We start from the raw sequence: 19,791 nt of genomic DNA on the forward strand, positions 1-19,791 counted from the left end.
TAACTGCCTCCACAAGATAAAATTAAATAACAACACTAATAAAAAATAAAATACAACACCCGCATGCTGTGTGTTGTGTTATAAATTAAGATAAGTGTTGTATTGTTTTACAGAATGGAAAATATCTTTATTGTCGGCCAGGGTGAAAATTTGTCTTTGGCTCACCAAAACACAAGAACAACAGCATAAGACAGGCAGTTATAAGGCAGTTAATAAAACAAACACGTAGACAAGGTCACATTGTGCATAAAATAAATAAATACATAAATAAAAACAGTTGTTGTCAGTGTCTGTGGCTTGAATCTTACCAGTCACTTGTAGAGTTAAGAATGTTAACGACACTTGGGATGAAGGACTCCTTAAATACATTTTTATTTGCCAGAGGGACTCTATAGCGCCTCCTGGATTTCAAAGGCTCGAACTGGCTGAAGAGAGGATGGGAGCTATCTGCCAGGATACTCCTCGCCTTCTTCTTCACCCTTTCTGTAAAAAGTTGAGTTAAGGGCTTCTGGGGTTTGCCAGTTATTCTGCTTGCCATTGACACAATTCTAGAAAGTTTATTCTTAAATCTACAATTAAGGTGACCATACCATAAGGCAGGGAGATGAAAAGTTAAAACACTCTCAACAATAGTTTTTGTACGCTGGTTCTGAGATCTGCAGACTAGATGAAGCTGCCTATTTGGCTCACACTAAGGCCCTTGAAACATGGTGCCGCCTTAGCCAGCAAGAAATCAATGTTGCCGAGACAAAAGAACCAGTTATCTGCACAAAACAAAATCTGAAAACTCAACCAGTTTCACTTGATGGCCCACATGTCAAAATTGTGGAAAACCTTAAATACCTTGGCACAGTTCTGGACTCCCAGGTGAGATTTTCTGAAGATACGGAGTATATTTTCAAGAGATGCTCGCGGCGACTCTATCTTCTCAGAAAACTCAGGCCGCTTCACCTAGAGGGTCTGATTTCTCTAGGAGGCCAACTAAGGCCATGTCATCAGCATACTTAAACAGTCTAAAGTGTTTCTCCTTGATCATAAATTCATTGGTAAAAAGAGAGAATAGCACAGGGGAAAGAACACAGCCTTGCGGGCAGCCTGTGCTCACAGTGAGCACATCTGACATGCTCCCTCTGACACAGACCCTCTGTGGGCGGCAGGAAAGAAAGTTTCTGATCCAGAGAACTAACCCCGTATTGATGTTGAGATCAATGAGACTTTTCAGGAGAATATGTGTCTTCATTGAATTAAAAGCTGAGCTAAAATCCACGAACAGAACCCTGGCGTATCCTTTGGGACGCATAAGGTGTTTCGTAACTGCATTAAGCAGAGTCAGCACAGCATCATCTGTGCCTCTGGCGCTCTTATATGTGAACTGGAGTGGATCTAGCATGGTGGCCACAGTTGAGGTCAGATGACTGGCCAGAACTTGCTCCATGGTTTTACACAAAATGGAGGTTATTGCAATAGGCCAAAAATCATTTGGCATACTTACGCCTGGCTTTTTGGGCACAGGCCTGACTTCCATGGTTTTGGTACCGTGTGTGTGTCTAGAAGAAACTGAAACTGCAAAAACTCCTTTTAGTTGAGGAGCACAGTCTTTAAGAAGACGGGTTTTTAGACTGTCTGGGCCAGTGGTCTTGTTCGGCTCCAATTTAAAAAGACTTGCAGCAACATCATCCTCGTTGATAACGATTGACGTTTCTACGGGGAGATCTCATCACATTCCATCCTGCCATCCATAGTGTCAAATCTACAGTAAAAATTGTTCTGGTCATCAATTAGTCTCCTCGAAGCAGGAGTTGCTCTTTACACCTATCTGACCACACCTGTATTTGCTTGGTGACAGATTTCACTTTCTTCACCACAGCCTTGTATTTGAGCAGGAGATGGATTACATTGTGGTCAGATTTCAAGAGGGGAAGTCTGAATACCGCTTTATACGCATTGGGGATATTCCGAGAAAAGTGTCTTGAGACAGTCAGAATTCTAGAAAAGCCACACGACCAGAATGAACAAACAAAATATTAAACTGGAAAACGTCTTTATAGAATGTAAACTGTGTGTTCTTATGTAATTTAGCGGTGAGATCAGAGAAAACATGGTTTTACACAAAGAATAAAGTAATCAGTTTGACTTCTCCAGGAGGCTGTAAAATGATATTGCATACAAGAATGTTGCAGTACTAACACTTTCTGCATGCTTCCACCACTACCCTTTAGGTTAACTCCCATCACAATCCTTTACATAAAATTTCAGATAAAACAGAATCATAAAGTACAGTAAATTTCAGTAAAAATTACATTTTGATTCAGAAATCACTATTTTCATATGTATCGTTGCGCCTTGCACAGCCTTGAAAAAATATTGGTACTCAATTAATCCAATCAAATCACAACAAATCATTTGATCATATACTTACCATATTCATCGAATATGCTGATTTGCAGTATTTGGGTGGGTAGATAAAGGAGTTAATATTATGTCTGCAGCAAGCCACTTCCATTCAGTGTGCGCAACGTTAGACACTCATTTCATGTTATCAGCTGTTTAGATCAGATTAGCTCTGTCTCGCTACACTGACCTTGTTCTCAGCTTCAGCGCTATCTGCTTTGTGTGACCTGTACACATCTTGCCCTTGTACCTGTTGTTTTCCCACTGTATGCACTCTTGTACGTCACTTTGGATAAAAGCGTCTGCTAAATGAATAAATGTAAATGTAAATGTAAGCTGTCAGAAACTAAGACTAACTTCTTTTTTAACTTTTTTCAGTTGTAAGTTGTAAGTTATCAGTTGTCAGTAAGCTGTGATAACCCCCCCCCCCCCCTTTATATGCAGTGTCAGATTTAGAGAATGAGGAGGCAAGCTGCTATCGGTCAATGAGAAAGAATGAGGAGCCCCATAAACAACAGGTTGCATATAGTGTTCAGGAGGTCTAGCCCTGAGTCCGAAATGATGCTCTCCACTGTAGTTTCAGACATGGCTACAAAATCGCAAAAAACCCCAAAAAACTGGCACTGTGTAACATTGTTACTCTCGAAGACTTGTGCTGACTTGTGCTGGGACAAATGTGTAGGAATTTGTACCGATGGGGTGTGATCAATGACGGGATTTGTGAGTGGCCTGGTCACACACGTCCAGCAGGTAGCTCCGCTGGCAAGATGGACTCATTGAATGATCCATCGTGAGGCTCTCGCAGAAAAAAAAAAATGACGAAAAATGCCGAAGTGTCATGACTGCGGCGTCTTAGCCGGTTGTTTTCTTTTCCCTGTCCATGTGCTTTTGTTTTTCCTTGTGTTCTAGCCCTGCCCCGTTCTCCGCCCACCTGATTGTCTCTACCTGCCTGCCTGCACACCTGCATCCCATCTTGTCATCTGCCTTGTTCGTCTCAGTTATCTGTTTCGCTACAAGCTATTTTTCCTGTTCTGCCTGCCAGCCTGTTTCCCCGATCTTGCCTGTTTCCCTCGACCGTGTTTTTGGATCTGTTTGGTACTGTTAGCCGTGTTTTTCTGGTTTTCCGACTTCGCCTGTTTTGACTTCGTTTTCTGGATTCCCCGTATCGGCTTATTATACTTCGCTTTGTGCACCCCATTCCGCTGTCTGCGCTTGAGTCCCTGCCTGAGTTGTGACACGAAGCCCCTAGAGTCTGTCCTTCATCAAGCGGTTCAGACAATAAATTACATTAAAGCACGGGCACTGAACTTGTGCTTAATCGCAGTCCTCTGTCAAGAAATGGGCTCTGAACATGAGCAGCTCCTCTTTCACATGGAGGTGCGCTGGCTTACCAGAGGGAGAGTGTTACAGCGCCTTTACGAACTGCGAGAAGAGGTGAAGATTTGTTTTTGGTAGAGAGCAAATCAGAACTTGCCAAACACTTGTGACTCCTTGTGGCTAGCTTCCCTGTCGTATTTAGTCAACATATTTGGCAGGCTCAATACTTTGAACTTGTCTTTGCAAGGCCGAGATGCCAGCATGTTGCCCCTAGCTGACAAAGTGGATGCATTTGTCCGAAAACTTGACTGCATGACTGCATAATTGCTGAAAACGATGCTTGTAAATCAGTCAGAGCAGCACTGAAATAGAGGTGGTTCTGAGCAGCTGGGGGCGGGGGTGAAGGACAAGAAATGCACACGTGATACCCTGAAATTCCTCTGTTTAAATGCTAGAAGCATAAAAAATAAAATTTTGGATCTGGAAATCGTTATGAGTAATAGTAACTATGATGTTGTTGGGATTACAGAGACGTGGCTTGGTGCAGGGGATGGGGATGAGTACAACGTAGAGGGATACAAGCTGCTAAGAAAAGATAGAATCAATAGAAGAGGAGGAGGCGTAGCTCTCTATGTAAAGGATAATCTTAATATTCAGGAAATACCAGGAATGGAGCCCCTTGGTGTTAGTGAAGACATATGGATTAAGATATTGGGGGAAAATGAAAAAGGTCTGAATGTTGGAGTATGCTATAGGCCACCAGCTTCAGACAGCAATGTCAGTTGTATGCTCTTTGATAACATTACACTAGCATGTCAGGAGGGTGAGACAATAGTAATGAGGGACTTCAATTACCCTTCAATTAATCGGGAAGCTGTGTCAGGTCAAGGTAAATGTGAGGAAGAGTTTTTGGATGTTGTAAATGACTGTTTTTTGATACAGTCTGTTACTCAACCCACGAGAGAGAACACAATCCTAGATCTGGTTCTGTGTAATCATCCTGATAGAATTGGGAGTATTGAGGTAGGGGAACCACTCGGTACAAGTGACCATATTTCAATTACGTTTGAAGTTTTTTTGCTAGTTAAGTCTGCATTCTCCAATGCTAGAGTATTCAACTTTAGACAAGCTGACTTTATTAAGATGCATGATTATACAAGGAATATAAACTGGGTACCTATTCTAGGTGGTAAAACTGTGAAAGAAATGTGGTGCATTCTTAAAACGATTATTCTGGATGTACAGCGTAAATTCATTCCGCAAGTGAGAAAAGGGAAGCTGAAAAAGAAGCATCCACAGTGGATGAATAAGTCGCTACGGAACAGTTTGAAACAAAAAAGGAAATTATTTAGAAAATACATGTTGGAGAGCTCAGATAGTAATAAGACTGAATACAGTAATATGCGATCTCAAGTTTAAAAAAAAAATAAGGGAAGCTAAAAGGTGTTTTGAAAGACAGATTGCACTAGATGTTTTTTTCAATATTACGGTCGATAAAGGATAGGTGCGGATGAAATTTTCAAAAGGCATTTGACAAAGTTCTGCATGAGAGGCTCATATTGAAAATGAAATCTGCAGGAATTACAGGAGCTATCACTGAGTGGGTTTGAGGTTGATTGTTTAATAGAAAGCAGACTGTAACTGTGGGAGGAATTGTATCAGAGCAGGGTTCTGTACGAAGTGGAGTCCCGCAGGGATCGATGTTGGGGCCTTTGCTATTTCTTATATACATAAATGATCTTGATGCAGAGGTTAGTAGTAAAATAGTAAAATTTGCAGTTGACACAAAACTAGGGGGTCTAGCCAACAGTATAGAATCAACCAAGATAATACAGGAAGACCTAAACAGCATCCAAAAGTGAGCAGATACCTGGCAGATGACATTCAATTTAGATAAATGTAAAGCCTTACATGCAGGAAAAAAGAACAGACTACAAGAACAAGAAAAAAGAACAAGACTACTTCATGGGTGGAAAAAAACTAGAATGTGCTCAATTTGAAAAAGACTTAGGAGTAATAGTTGACCCAAGCTTAACAGGATCTAGGCAGTGTGCTGTAGCAGTAAAAAAGGGCAACAGGATGCTGGGATATATAGCCAAAAGTATTGAGTATAAATCTAAAGAGGTTATATTGAAACTATACAATGCCTTAGTCAGACCTCACTTGGAATACTGCGTGCAGTTCTGGGCACCGCACTATAAAAAAGATATCGAAGTTCTTGAAAAGGTTCAAGGAAGGGCAACTAAATTAGTTCCTGGCATGAAATATAAAAGCTACGAAGAAAGACTCAAGTTACTTAACCTATTTAGACTAAGCGAGAAGAGGCTTAGGGGTGATTTAATTGAGGTTTTTAAATTTATAAAAGGAATCAATAAGGTTAACTATAATAGATTCTTTAGGGTGAGTTCAGTCTGTAAAACAAGAGGACATAAATGGAAACTAGTTAAGAGTAGGTTCCGCACTGATATAAGGAAATATTATTTTACACAAAGAGTTATCAATACATGGAGTAGGTTGCCAGGTCATGTAGTTGAGGCAGAGACCCTTCCTGTGTTTAAGTCTAGACTTGATGCAGTTTTGGATTCTCTTTAATTAAGAAATGGCGAGCTTAGTTGGGCCGAATGGCCTGTTCTCGTCATCATATGTTCTTATGTTCTTATCTTTATAGTCCTTGCTTTGTGCACTGGGGCACAGTCATGTTGGAATAGAAAAGGGGCCTTCCCCAAACTGTTGTCACAAAGTTGGAAGCATAGCATTGTCCAAAATGTCTTGGTATGCTGAAGCATTAACATTGCCCTTCACTGGAGATAAGGGGCCTAGCCCAAACCCTGAAAAACAGGTGTGGCCAAATACTTTTGTCCATATAGTGTATGTTGAGTTTGCACTAAAAGTAAGAATATAAGGGGGGAAAAAAGGAAATATGCTTCAGAATAAACCTGACCATCAGAGTTTAAACATTAAGTGCTGTGTCCACCTTTTACAGTCTACATGCAATCTAGAAGGGTTTACTGCCAGCCCAGGTACCTCTAGGCCTGAAGCAGGTAAGACTATGATATTTCAGCTACATTGGGTTGCTTCACACAACATCTACTCGCCACTGGGCAGATTGCTGGCGACTGAGACATTATCTCAGAAGGCAAATTAAATAGCCTGGGTCTGGAAAACTGACCTAGTATGTTTCTATGTAGCTGCCAAAGCAGTTATTTTCTAGAAAGTGACAATACACATAATTGGTCAATTCCATGTAGCAAGTAATGTATAAATACATATAGTAACCAAATACTTACATTTATTGTACATATATTTCCTTTATTCCTTTATTTATATATATAATATTTATTATATTTTTTGCTGCAACACACTGTTTCTTTTCAGCAACAGTTTTTTTCCAACCATCCAGTCATTCAGTTGCATATAGTGGATTAAGCAGTGGTCTCAATTCCTTAATAAACTCATAAATCACAAATCCTTAATAAATACAATTTCAGTTGCTATTTTAAAAAGGTATTTTATTGCTATTAATTCCTTCATGAACAAATATCACATTTTCATACAAATTTTATTTTTCTGTGAATGTGATGTAGGCCTATAAACAATTGTAAATTAAGGCAAACATGTAGTCTAGACAAAATCAGTGAACAGTAATGATCTGGATTAAGAATAAGACCAATTTACAATGTGTATGTTCATTCAAGTATGTGTGACCTGAAAGTAAAACTACATGTCATGGATCTTCACAGTCAGCTTTTACATTTTTGTCTTTATGTTATATACATTTACATTTACATTTATTTATTTAGCAGACGCTTTTATTCAAAGCGACGTACAAAAGTGCATACAGTAAGTATAGTGACAGTACGGGGACAGGATGTGTACAGTTCTACAATGAGACAGTAGTTCTCAGCTGAGAGCAAGGTCTGTTCGAGGACACAGTACTATATGATTTGTACAACTACAGCGTATATATTCATAGCCTTGCATAAAAACATATAACTTCTGCTTTACGAAGAATTCAAATTTGCAGCTTTTACAAGGTTCAACCGCATCACCATTAAACCATGTTGATTATTGCAAATACAACTTTGCCTCATGCTGGGCTCAGATCCATAAGGCTGACATAGAGTCACATGCTCTTCAGTCTGATCTAGCCAGGTTAGGACCTGTGTGGGTCTTGATAGTGACAATTTTTTCTGTTTTAAAACTCTGTATACTCCTCATTTTTCACTTCCCAAGTGTGACTTGGGTCTTCTCTCTGAAAAGTGCCCTTGTCACTTTCTGTCAGGAGTGACACCAATGTGGACAGGGTGCTGTTTGGGTCCAGTAATTTGACAAGGGGAACATTGACTCCTCTTTCCTGATAGATGACGTTCTGCAGAGTCATGGCCAGCATTGAGTCCATACCAAGAGCAGAAATGGATGTTTCGTCATTTAGCTCATCTAGGTCTACATTGCAAGTTTCATTTAGCACAAATCTGACATATTCCTTTGGTGAGGAAGGTGTAGCAGTCTGCTGACAATTAGTCTGTGTCACCTTTGCTTTTCTGAGTTCTTCTGCTGCCACTTCACCTAGACGCACTTTGAGAGAATTGTTTTCGGAAAGAACGTGATTTCTCAAGTTTCTGAAGTTGAACTTGCACACAACCTGTTGGGGATTGTTTAACAACAAACTTTGCTCCAGCCCTTCCTGAATTTCTGGCACCTCCATAATCATCATGCCTTTGGCCTCTAGAAACTTTTGGAAATGATCCTTGTTCAGCAGGAGGCCGAGATTCAAAGCCCCCCAGTTAATGGACTGTCCTGCAAGTCCAAGGCTTCTTCGATAATGACAAAACATGTCCAGGAATGTGTTGGCAGCAGCGTAGTTTGTTTGAGAGGCATTGCCAATGAATGCTGTAATGGAGGAGTAGCACACAAAGTAGTCCAGTTTGCAGTGCCTTGTTGCATGATGGAGATTCAGAGCTCCGTTAACTTTTGGCCTGAACACTTTTTCATAGTGTGATTTATCGAGCGCCTCAATAAACCCGTCGTGTAAGACGACGGCGCTGTGGAAGACCCCTTTGATTGGACAGGAGGGGAATCGCTGGCCAATGACTCCGATGACTTTCACAACCTGCGCCGACAGAGAGACGTCACACTGCAAACTAATGATCGAAACCCCACACTGGTTGCGTACATTGTCGATCTCCACCTGCATGTCAGGTGAAGGGGCGCTTCTGGAGAGGATGACGATGTTTCCCCCACCTCTTTGAGCGATGAACTTCACAGTTTCGAACCCCAGCCCAGACAGACCCCCTGTCACAATGTACACTGAATTCTTCTCAAAGAGTTGCTTTGGTTTTGCCAGCACTGGGATGTCAGAAACCTCGTCTTTTGCCACCTTATTCAGGGCAATCACAGATGTGATGCCTAAGCTGAAGTAGGATTCACTCTTAAGCGGCAGGATGTCAATGCTTCCAAATGTCGTTCTTTGAAATGTGGTGCTTTGGAAAACCACAGAGGTTTTGTCCAAATGCATTGACTTCAGCCAGTTGTATATCTGTGTCCTCTGCTTTTTCAGATGAGCCCTCTGGAAAACATTCGCCATCTGAAGAGTCTGAATGTGAATATTTTCATTCTCATTTCTGAAAGCATTTTGTGTGAAAGAAGATGGAACGAAGTTATCGCAGACAGCAACAATGTGTTTCACACTGGCAATGTTGCAGGCTTTGGTGAAGGAGGAGATGTCAAAGGGAGGCAGAAAGACAAATGCATCAAATTTGTTCAAATCCTGAAGGAGACCACTACACTCTGTCCCTACAATGGCATTCCACCCTGATTTATTTGCTGTAAAAAGCAAGACCTGAAGCAGAGTAGACTCGGGCTCAGATGAGATAATGCCCAGCTTTTTCTGCTGTCTTATTTTGGGTAGCGAATTGTGCAAGATTTCCCACGACAGCACAAAGTAGGACACACATGGTACTTCCTTGAGAAATGGAAGTTTCTTTGTGCTGTAGCAGGCAGCTTCGGGAATCACAATCTTGGAGGATGCAGCTACAGGGTAACATGAAACGACATGATCTCCCACTTTCAGCTTGCTCACATCCCTCCCCACAGCTGTAACAGTACCACTGAAGTCGAGAGCCAGAAGCTTGTGGTTCTGAGATGTGTGTTTGTTCCAGTACATGGTCTGACCAAAAGTCAGATCAGAGACACTGACAGGGTAGTAATCTGATGAGTGAACACAGATTTTACTCAGTTGAATTTCAACGGTTTGCTTCTGAATCTGGTCCCCAGAGTCACTGGAGGGAATGGCAGACAAGCCTGTCATTCTGTACGGGTCAGCGATCTGCAAAATGAACCTATCAAACTCCAAAGAGCTGGCTTTTCTCTCAACAGTCTCAACACTTTTGACAGGTGTTCGTCTTATGGACCCTTGCAGAATTTCACCATTCTTAATGACAAGCTCTGGATATTTGCTGCCGTGGAAGGAGTAAATTATTTCGGCCAACGCTTTGATGTCCTCACTTGAAACAGAGTCAAGATCGACTAACTGAAAACAGAGATTTGGCATCTCTGCTGCACATGCCCTTGTCATCCCCGAAAGCGCGAAGGCCGGGCTGATGTGGCCTACTGTCTTCTCTGCTGACTTGTAGGTGATCACTCTAACAGGATAAGAAAACCTTTCTTCTTTCAATTTGAGAACAATTTGCCGAAAAAGTTCACAGCAGGTGACTAAGCACTCTAGAACATTTTCTGTTGAGAGCTCAGTGATGTTTTGAATTCCCCACATGAACAAAACTTCCTCAAAATTCTTACTGATATCTGGGATGTTCAATTTTGACAGCAAGTCAGAGGCTTTAGTGCTAGACTTCCCCAAGCCTGTGTGGGGAATGTATGTAGATCTGGGGTTCAAGTACTGTTTAAGGGCTTTGGATACTCCAGACTGATCTGCAAAGACTAAAGCCTTGGGTTTGTGCGTGGTGCTGGTCTCCTGATTTGAGATTACATTGAATTCATTGTGAAAGAAGAACTCTTCTGCAACATAAGAACTGCTCCCTAAAAAGGAAATCCTCACATGCTTCAGCTCAACTAAAACATGACCCTCTTTGTTTGTGAAACAGCCACAGACTTCAAGGTGATCAGACCCTACATCAGTCGCTTTCAGATACATCACCATTTCCTCCTCGAATGGGTCAAACACTGTCAAACTACCAATAGCTGAGGGAAAGCCGGGCCTTGACATGAATCCATTTGCGATAGTGACAGGTGTCAGCTGCATTAGGTAATCTAACACCACTGGGTGAATGCAATAGTCATGCAAGTGCATGAGCAATTCTTCTGGAATTTTCACAACACAAACAGCTTCCCTGAATTCCTCCCCATAGAGCACATCTCCCTTGTTTCTGAAAACTGAGCCGTACTGAAACCCTGCCAAGGAGAGACTGTTGTAGAATTCCTCTGAATTCACAACGGATGTGCATCTTTTGTAAACGCTGTCAAGTGAGATGCTCTGTTCCTCAGGCAACCTTCCTGGCTTGCTCTCTACGGCACCGGAGGCGTAGCTGGCTGAGGAGGAGTATATTTTAAACGTTGTCTCATTCTCTGCAGGTTCAAGCTGCACTTTCATTTCGGGTGGATTCTGGGTAAAAACAAACGGACTGTGAAATGTGATGCCGAGCTGCAGTGAGCTGAGGGGAACTCTTGGTTTTGCATTGGCTGTGAATGACGCCAAACCCAGTTCTGCGTAGAAGGCACCTGGGATAATCGCAACACCATTGTTCTTGTGTTCATGCAGGTAAGACAAAGAATCAGAAGAGAGATTGCAGGCGAATTCATTGTCTTTACCTGTGTGTGTCAACACAGGATGATTGCTTGCAGAAGGTTTCTGTGGTACTTCAAGGCTGAGTTCTCTCTTTACACAGTCAAAATGATACCTGGGGAAAGGTGTAGGTGGTGCCTCACACCCTTTGTAAAACTGGTCCCAGTTTACTTGTACCCCCAGCTCAAATAGTTTGGACACAACAGTCAGCAGCGTCTCACAGTCTTTATCTGGCTGCACAGAGGAGAAAACTGTGACATCATTTCCCAATGTCTCCATGATGTTCCTCTGCAGGGCCCTTCTGGGACCTATCTCTACAAAGACTATGTTCTTCTTGTCTTTGGCTGCTGATTTCACTGCTTGCTCAAATGCTACAGGCTCACGAACATTTCTGGCCCAGTATTTCCCTGTGCTGAAATCCCCTTGAGAACACACCTTTCCTGTCACAGTTGAAAATAACTCTATTTCCATTTCATTCTCTTGAAGGGAACCTATGCTGTCCTCGATTTTGGTCAGGATAGGATCCATCATATGGCTATGGTAGGCAGCAGGGACGTCTAAAATGTGAAGAAATAGATTTTTACTGTTGAATGAGATCTTCAGCTTCTGATGAAGACTCTCTACAGCATCTGCATCACCTGACAGGGTGCAGGACTGAGGGCTGTTGAAGGCTGCTAAGCAGATCTTCCCAGAGTAGGAAGGGAGGAGCTTCATGATTTCTGACACTTCTACGTTGCTGACAACGAGCATTTTCCCTCCTGTGACCCTGCTCTGCAACACACTGCGGAAGTAGATGACCTTCACTGCATCTTCAAGAGACAACAGACCAGAGCAGTGGGCAGCAGCCACCTCTCCTACAGAATGGCCAAGAATGGCATCAGGTCTGACACCCCAGTGCTTTAGAAGGCTGACAATGGCAACCTGGATGGCAAAGAGAAGAGGCTGGACAACGTGTGGTTTAGAATAGTCATCGTTGTCATAGTCATCTTCCAGCTTCTGTAAGATGCTTGTGGTTTTGTAATTTTGGAAAATCTTTTCCACCTCTTTCACTTTTTCTCTGAAAACAGGCTCTTCTTTCAAAAGCTGCTTGCACATGCCCCTGTAGGTAACCCCGTTTCCACAAAAGACAAACACTAACCTGGTGTCTGACTTTGATGGCACCAACTTCCTTTTCAGTGCAGATTTCAGCTGTTCTTCTAAATCACTCAGAGAAGATGTTAGGAATGTTTTTCTGTATTTGTGTTTTGAGTGGCTTCTCCTGCAGGCTGATGTATATACAAGAGCTTGTAGGTCCACTCTGTTGTCTGTGCTTATCTTTTGAGCTGTGTCCTCTATCATCTGTCTGATAGATTTTTCCGAGACTGCAGATACTACAAAACAGTGATATGCACGTTCTGTCTCTGATTTAGCAACTTTTGGTGGCATGTACTCTCTGACGATCACATGTGCATTTGTCCCTCCAAACCCAAAGTTATTGACACCTGCAGCCCTTCCTATTGGGCCAGTCTTTTCCCACTTCTCTACTCTGGTGGGAATTTTCAGATTCAGGGCTTTGCCATCGATACTGGCCCCATCCTCAGAGTAGAAGAGTGAAGGAACCAATGTTTCATGGTGCATCATGAGAAGCACCTTGATGAGTCCTGCCACTCCAGCTGCGGACTCAGTGTGTCCGATGTTACCTTTCACAGAGCCGATGCAGAGCGGGTCTGATCCTTGGGGTCTTGCTTTGGCAATGACTTTGGAGATGCTCCCTGCTTCAGTGGGATCCCCCACCGGAGTTCCAGTCCCATGAGCCTCTATGTATTGGACATGTGAAGGATCAATCCCTGTAGAGTAAACTCTGCGGAGCAGCTCCTCCTGCTGGGCCATAGACGGCTTGGTGATTGGAGTGACGGAGCGGCCATCTTGATTGACTGCAGTTCTGCTAATGATGCCCCATATATGGTCAAAGTCCTGTAGAGCCTGCGTATAGAGGAGAGGATGTCATACGATTTTACATTTCGGTAATTGACAGATTACTGGAATTATTTATGTACAGAATATACCCTTTAAATATAGTATTTTGAATGAACAAGAACTCGTACATATTAACCAAGTTCTAATACAAGCAGTCCCTGTTTAATGCCAATAAACGTATTGGCATTAAAAACTTATAAACTATACTTTCTCTGTGTTAATACATTGAAATATTGTCATTTCCTATGTCTTATCCAGAGTGACTTACATACAGCAGCTTACAGTTTTATCCATTTACACAGCTGGTTATTTACTGAGGCAATTGTTGGCTAAATACCCTGTCCAATAGTGCAACAGCAGTGCTTGAGTATCCAGTATCCTTTTGGTTGCAAGTTCTGTACCATTATGCTGCACTCCTGTCCCGATATATGTAATATTAAACACACACATATTCACACTGTATGAGTACATCATAAGTAGTTGACTTGATCCTGTACTTATCAAGTCTTTTTCAATTCCTATCCCATGTTCAGGAATCTATCCCCCACTCACTACATCGTATATATGGGAAGGTATGATTCAATTTACGACAACTGGTTTACGGCTGGGTTGATGGCAGGGTATCTAGGAGCACCTTTTGTTGTGAAAGCTTAAAATCTGTATCATATTACTGTCATTTAGCATATACTCTTATCCAGAGAGACTTACACAGTTTACAATTTTTTGTCAGTTTATACAGATGGATATTGACTGAGACAGTTGGGGGTTAAGAACCTTTCCCAAGGGTACAACAGCATTGCCCCAGCGGGGAATCAAACCAGCAACCTTTTAATTATGAGCCCTGCTCCTTATCACAATACCACACTGCTGCTGTCGTAGATGTGTTAGATACTTTGTTTTCTTCACTGGCTGCTTTGGGTATGCCATACGTTTGGTGCACCATAGGCATTGCTTTTGTTGCAGCTCTCAATAATACTGCTGGACAAGTATCGGCAACCACTGTGGTTTTTTGTCGACATTTTCTGTGTCCTTGGTGTCTTACTTTTTTCAGTGGCTTCAGCAGGACGATCCCACAGCCTTCTCCTCTCCCATAGCCATCTGCTCTGCTGGAGAAAGGTTTGCTGGTGCCCTCAGGGGAGATCATTTTGGCTTTGCTGAGAGAAACAAAGATTCGTGGCTCGATGATGCAGCTGACTCCCCCACAGACTGCCATCTCACAGTCTCCTAAAAAAAGGAAATTACTGTGTTTAGAAAAGAATAATCTTGGTTTCAAATGCCCCCGATTATCAAAAGTGAGCATCGATTTTTTTTGTGATGGACAAAGGGTGATATAGCAAATGAAATCAAATTGCAGTGTTAAAATAGATCCAAAGTCAAGTAAATGTAGTGCAGATGACTTACATTGACTACATCATACATCATTAAAATACATTGCTGCTATTTAGTCCAATATTAATAATATTAATAAATATAAATAATGAATGTGTTGAAGGTGAGGCCATGACTGATAGAATGAGAAAACCGAGCACAAGGTTACTGATATCTTGTACAAGATGGAATTTTCTGTGTGGCAACCCTGGCCTCCTCTTTAACAATGCATTCACTAATATTTATCAATGTCAGACTAAACACCAGTGACGTGTTCTACATGCTGAGCAATGAATGCCACAGAATATGGTTAACTGATACAGTATACCTGTAAAACAGACAGAAATAAATTTATAATGAAACATTAATAGGCTCTTATACACAATGGTCTCAAGGTAAGGTAAGACAAAATAGGTAGAAGAATTGTTACCTTGTCTCACTGCTTGGCAGGCAAAGTGGAGAGCCACAAGGGAGGAGGAGCATGCGCTGTCAATAGCCAATGAGGGTCCAGTGAAGTTGAAGGTGTAGGAGATCCTATTGGCTGCTATGCTCATGGCCGTCCCTGTACCAGTGTAGTGGGTTATAGTGGTGGGGCAGTTTTTTGTAGTTATAAGATCGAAATCTCTGTTCATCAAGCCTAAAACAAGAAGAAGAACATCAGGTGCGATTTAAAATATGTCAGAGACACTCTCATAACACTTGCATTATTGTCAACAGAGATCAGGGATGCACTCTAAATTTTATTCTTAAAACAAGGCAAGCATTCATAAATAGCATCAATAATCTGACAATACCAGCATTGCTAATGAAAGAATCACATACATTCAATTCAAAAAGGTTTGTTTTTTATGGGTATGTTTACTTTTTTCATTCATTTGCAAGACTTTTAACGTAGCAACTTCATGTCCAATAAACTGTAAGAAGCTAATTAACTCTCACATTGTTTAAAACTCTACATTGTTGTATCTGTTTGCTGTCCTAAGAACACTGTACATGACATGCTGTCCATACTGAATCAATTCTGCATGATGTTAGTTCACTGTATGATTGTGAAAATCAGCTCTCTTAGGACATGTCAGTCATTGTGTTTAAATGGGATGCCCCCACAACCACTGCTAATTACAGAATTTTTTTCTTAAATTTATCCTTGCATGCTTAGGAGAGTGGCTTAGAGTTTCATATGAGTTTCATATGAGTCCCAGTATTTGTACACCGATGGCAAACAGAGGCATGATCCCTTACTGTGGTTATACATTAAATAGCCCCCTAGTGGTCATCCCACAAAACAGACCACGACGATTAAAGGTTGGTAAAAAATGTGGTTTTATCAACAGTGGTGGTTCCTATTATGAAACTCACAAGGCAATTACCTATGAAAACCCCTGTTCTGGTTCCGCTGGCCTTCTCCATTGGTATCCCAGCATCCTCCAGGGCTCTGTAGCTGCACTCCAGCAGTAGTTTCTGCTGGGGGTCCATATCGATAGTCTCTCCATCAGGTATGCCAAAGAACTTGTGGTCAAACGCGTTAAACCTATGAAACAATATCTGTGTTGGGTCTACTGACATTTATTGTGAAAAATGTAACATAATAATTGTGGCAGAGGGCACTTGAAAAAGGAATGCATTATCTATTAGCATTAACATAATTTTTTTTCCAGCAGAGTAGGTATAACTCCTAATTTTGACATTTTCTCTGGAAAGTAATTCCTGAGCTGGCATGTTGATGTGTCTTACAACGTATTAACAGTGTAATACACACTTTAGAGCTATAGACCCTGTAGGTCTACTGTCCCTTTGGACCATTCACCTTACAAAAAAAAATCTTACAAGCAAACAAAGCCTTATAGTTTGTTGTATCCTTTTAAAATTAATTCCAAGAGAACTGAAAAAAACATTAACTTCAGCTACAAGTACAACTACACTTGTTTGAAGTGTATCATCTAATTTGGTGTAGTGTTTGTTGAGCGAAGACAGAAACTGAATGACAACTTAAAAACTGCCTTACCCATCGATGAGTGCAGCTTTGGTAGACCGTGCCTTTCCAGCCTTGCTGTCATCTGGGTCGTACCAGAACCTGCTGTCAAACCTGTCCTCTGAAATCTGCACCGCACAGTTCTTTCCCTCCAGCAGAACCTCCCAGAAACTGTCAAGCCCTTCACCTATGGTAAAATGTTTCACAGAAAACTTGATTTCACTCTGGCTTGAGCAGTCCATGTATGTAAGCTCTGGACTGTGAAACGTGAATGTCATATGTACGAATACTCACTGTACACAGTCACAAGAGTATCCTGTGAATAGTTTAAATCATGCATCACACGAACCGATCAGATTGCAAATGACATTTAGCAATGCAATCCAATTGTGTTAACAGTACTATATGCATGCACAGATTTTATACATATTGCATCCATAATATGTTTGACAATGCAGTTCTGCGGCTTTCTTTTTTTTACATTGCATTATTGTCATGTAGCATACACCATTATCCAGAGCAGCTTACATAGGTTAAAAATTTATATTTCCATTTATACAGCTGGTTATCTACTGAGACATTGTGGGTTAGGTACCTTGCCCAAGGGTACGACAGCAGTGCCCTAACAATCTTTTAGTTACTAGCGCCTGCGTCTTAACACAACACCCCACCACAGCCCCATTTAACTCAATGGTCCGGCAGGTGTCCATGACAATTGTAGCAAATTGTAGCATTGTAACAGCTGTTTTCAGGGCTAAATCAGGCCAAACATCTTACTCTGCATTACAGCCTCAATGCATTACCTCCAGGGAAATTGCAGCCAATGCCCACAACAGCAATGCCTTCCTCTGTGTCCTCCATTTTGGTGTCTGATCACACAAGGCAAACACTACAAATACATTTGAGAGAGAGTCACATTGTGATAGATTCTACTGCCTGTCAGGATTTCTCACTCTTCAAGTCTTTAATCATGGATGCTCAATGCATTAATTATTTTCCACTGTTTGCCCTTCTATATGAACCATTGTCAGGGTTTATGGGGGTACAATGATCACCTGAGATAAGTAAGACAATAAGGAAAACATGAAACCCATGAAGTATCCAGGACAAAATGCTAACCATAAAATATTTTATTGTAAGACCAAGGGTGAGACAATAATTAACTTACAGAGTGATTGTCCGTGTAAAAGTAGTGAAGAAGTAAATAAAAATAAAACACATTAACAATGTTTTTTTCTTGTGCCCCTTATGAACAATTAGCTGAGATAAATCTGTAATGTAATTGTGGAAATATGACTGAAAGAAAAAAGAAAGAAGGAATGAAAGAAAGAAAGGATCAAAGGTGCCAAAAAGAGTGAAGGGGATCCCAAAAGAATTCATTATGGTGCACATGATTTCATCACAATGAATTGCATTATACTGCCCACAGAGAGGACTGCAAGAACACAGAAATATCACAAATTCAGGAGAACACATTATGCACTTTTCTGAATAATAACAATGCAGTTTTTTAATGGGGACTCAGTCAACCTCACATTGGAAACACACACTGTTATTGCATATCTGTGTTTATTAGCTGTTTGTTATCAGAGAGTTGCACAGCCATTTGATAAATTAAGATAACCCTGAAGTTATTTGGAAAACAACAAAAAGAACAACAACAAAAAATGGGATGAAACAGTTAGATCTGTTATATTTGAATGCTACCCCAACAGGTGGTATTTTGTTATTTTCGGGCTCAAAGATTGTCAAATTGATTCAACAAATTACGAATGTGTAGTCCTCGATAGCAAAGGTTTTAACATAAACGTACCTGCACGCTGTATAAAATGATGACTTTAAAAACCTTATTGTTGTAGTTCATTGCCTCAGGCCACACTTACATGGAAGAGGACTCCAGAGTGTGTCATCCAACGGTAACTGCTTAGATGAAAGAAAAGATTCTTTGAACCAGGTATTGTCTTATTGCCTTGCAATGAAATGCATTTAGTTTTGCCTTTTCCGTCACTAAAATCAACAGCTGCACAAAAGAACACAAGATTCACGCTTAACAAGAGGCACAACAGAAATTATTCTCTCCCTCTCTGCCTCTCTGCTGATTTGTGGTGAGCGTTCTGACACAAAATGGCTGCCGTCCATCTCCCGGGTGGGTGCTACTTATTGGTGATGGCTGAGGGGAGTCCCTGGCTTCACAACCTTGAGAGGCTGGAAGGTGCTATGCAACTGTAATCCATTATTATTATTATTATTGTTATTGTAATTATTATTATTATTAATAATAATAATAGTAGTAGTAGCAGTGGTAGTAGCAGTACTAATAATAATAAAACTTATGTTCTTTTGTGCTGGAAGTCACTCTGGATAAGAGCATCTGCTAAATGAATGTAATGAAATAGGAGTGAAGCTTGTGACCACATCACATGTTTTTACACGTTACATCTTTGGCTAAAGTAATGCATTTGTAGCATAATTTCCCATTGGGACTGCTCTGATGCAGGTGCATTGGAAAAGGTGGCGTACCTGACCGAATTTGATCGACTATATTATCTGTTTTCATGTCGACCTTCAGACGCCTTGCACTTAGATCAGACAGGGACTCTACCCACACAAATAAAGCGCTTACTGACTTCCTCCAGCAAAGACGGTTTATGACGCCTCTAGGTCAGTTTCCCTCAAAAGCTCACATTATCGCTTGCCGTAAAGGGAAGAGGGAAAGCATTTGGTGCAGTTCATTTTTATTACATATTATTACACACCTGTATATTTTACTGCCAGTCATATGCCAATTTCAAAGCATCTCTCAGACCACCCTCTTCTCAGTACTTGCTCCACGCTGATGGAATGAGCTTCCTGCTGAGATTCGTAGAACAGATTCCTCGAGTGCCTTCAAGAGAAAGTCAAAAACTCATGTCTTCAAGCTTCATCTCTAGTCTACCTTCCTCTCTATCTATCCTATCTATCCCAATTTTCCATTCAGAAAAAAAGCACT

The 19,791-nt window shown here is 41.2% G+C and overlaps 1 protein-coding gene across 1 annotated transcript; it reads right to left on the minus strand.

Annotated features, from left to right (window-relative positions):
• Window positions 1–7,903: 7,903 nt before the first annotated feature.
• Window positions 7,904–17,663, minus strand: LOC118771912 (highly reducing polyketide synthase pks5-like). Its single transcript, XM_036520083.1, has 6 exons — window positions 17,606–17,663; window positions 16,836–16,989; window positions 16,201–16,361; window positions 15,261–15,467; window positions 14,505–14,686; window positions 7,904–13,468 (listed from the first exon to the last, which is right to left on the minus strand). The coding sequence occupies exons 1-6, from the start codon at window positions 17,661–17,663 to the stop codon at window positions 7,904–7,906; spliced, it is 6,327 nt and encodes a 2,108-aa protein (XP_036375976.1).
• Window positions 17,664–19,791: the final 2,128 nt, after the last annotated feature.

This window comes from Megalops cyprinoides, chromosome 2 (assembly GCF_013368585.1).
Source record: "Megalops cyprinoides isolate fMegCyp1 chromosome 2, fMegCyp1.pri, whole genome shotgun sequence".
Lineage (NCBI taxonomy): Eukaryota > Metazoa > Chordata > Actinopteri > Elopiformes > Megalopidae > Megalops > Megalops cyprinoides.

Excerpts from the sequence above, each read along its gene's own strand:
- LOC118771912 (XM_036520083.1), bottom strand. The coding sequence starts at position 17,663 with ATGGAGGACACAGAGGAAGGCATTGCTGTTGTGGGCATTGGCTGCAAT. Across the intron at positions 16,990-17,605 it reads TGGCTGCAATTTCCCTGGAG|GTGAAGGGCTTGACAGTTTC; the intron begins GTAATGCATTGA and ends ATTTTACCATAG. Across the intron at positions 13,469-14,504 it reads TGCTGAAGCCACTGAAAAAA|GCTCTACAGGACTTTGACCA; the intron begins GTAAGACACCAA and ends CTCTATACGCAG.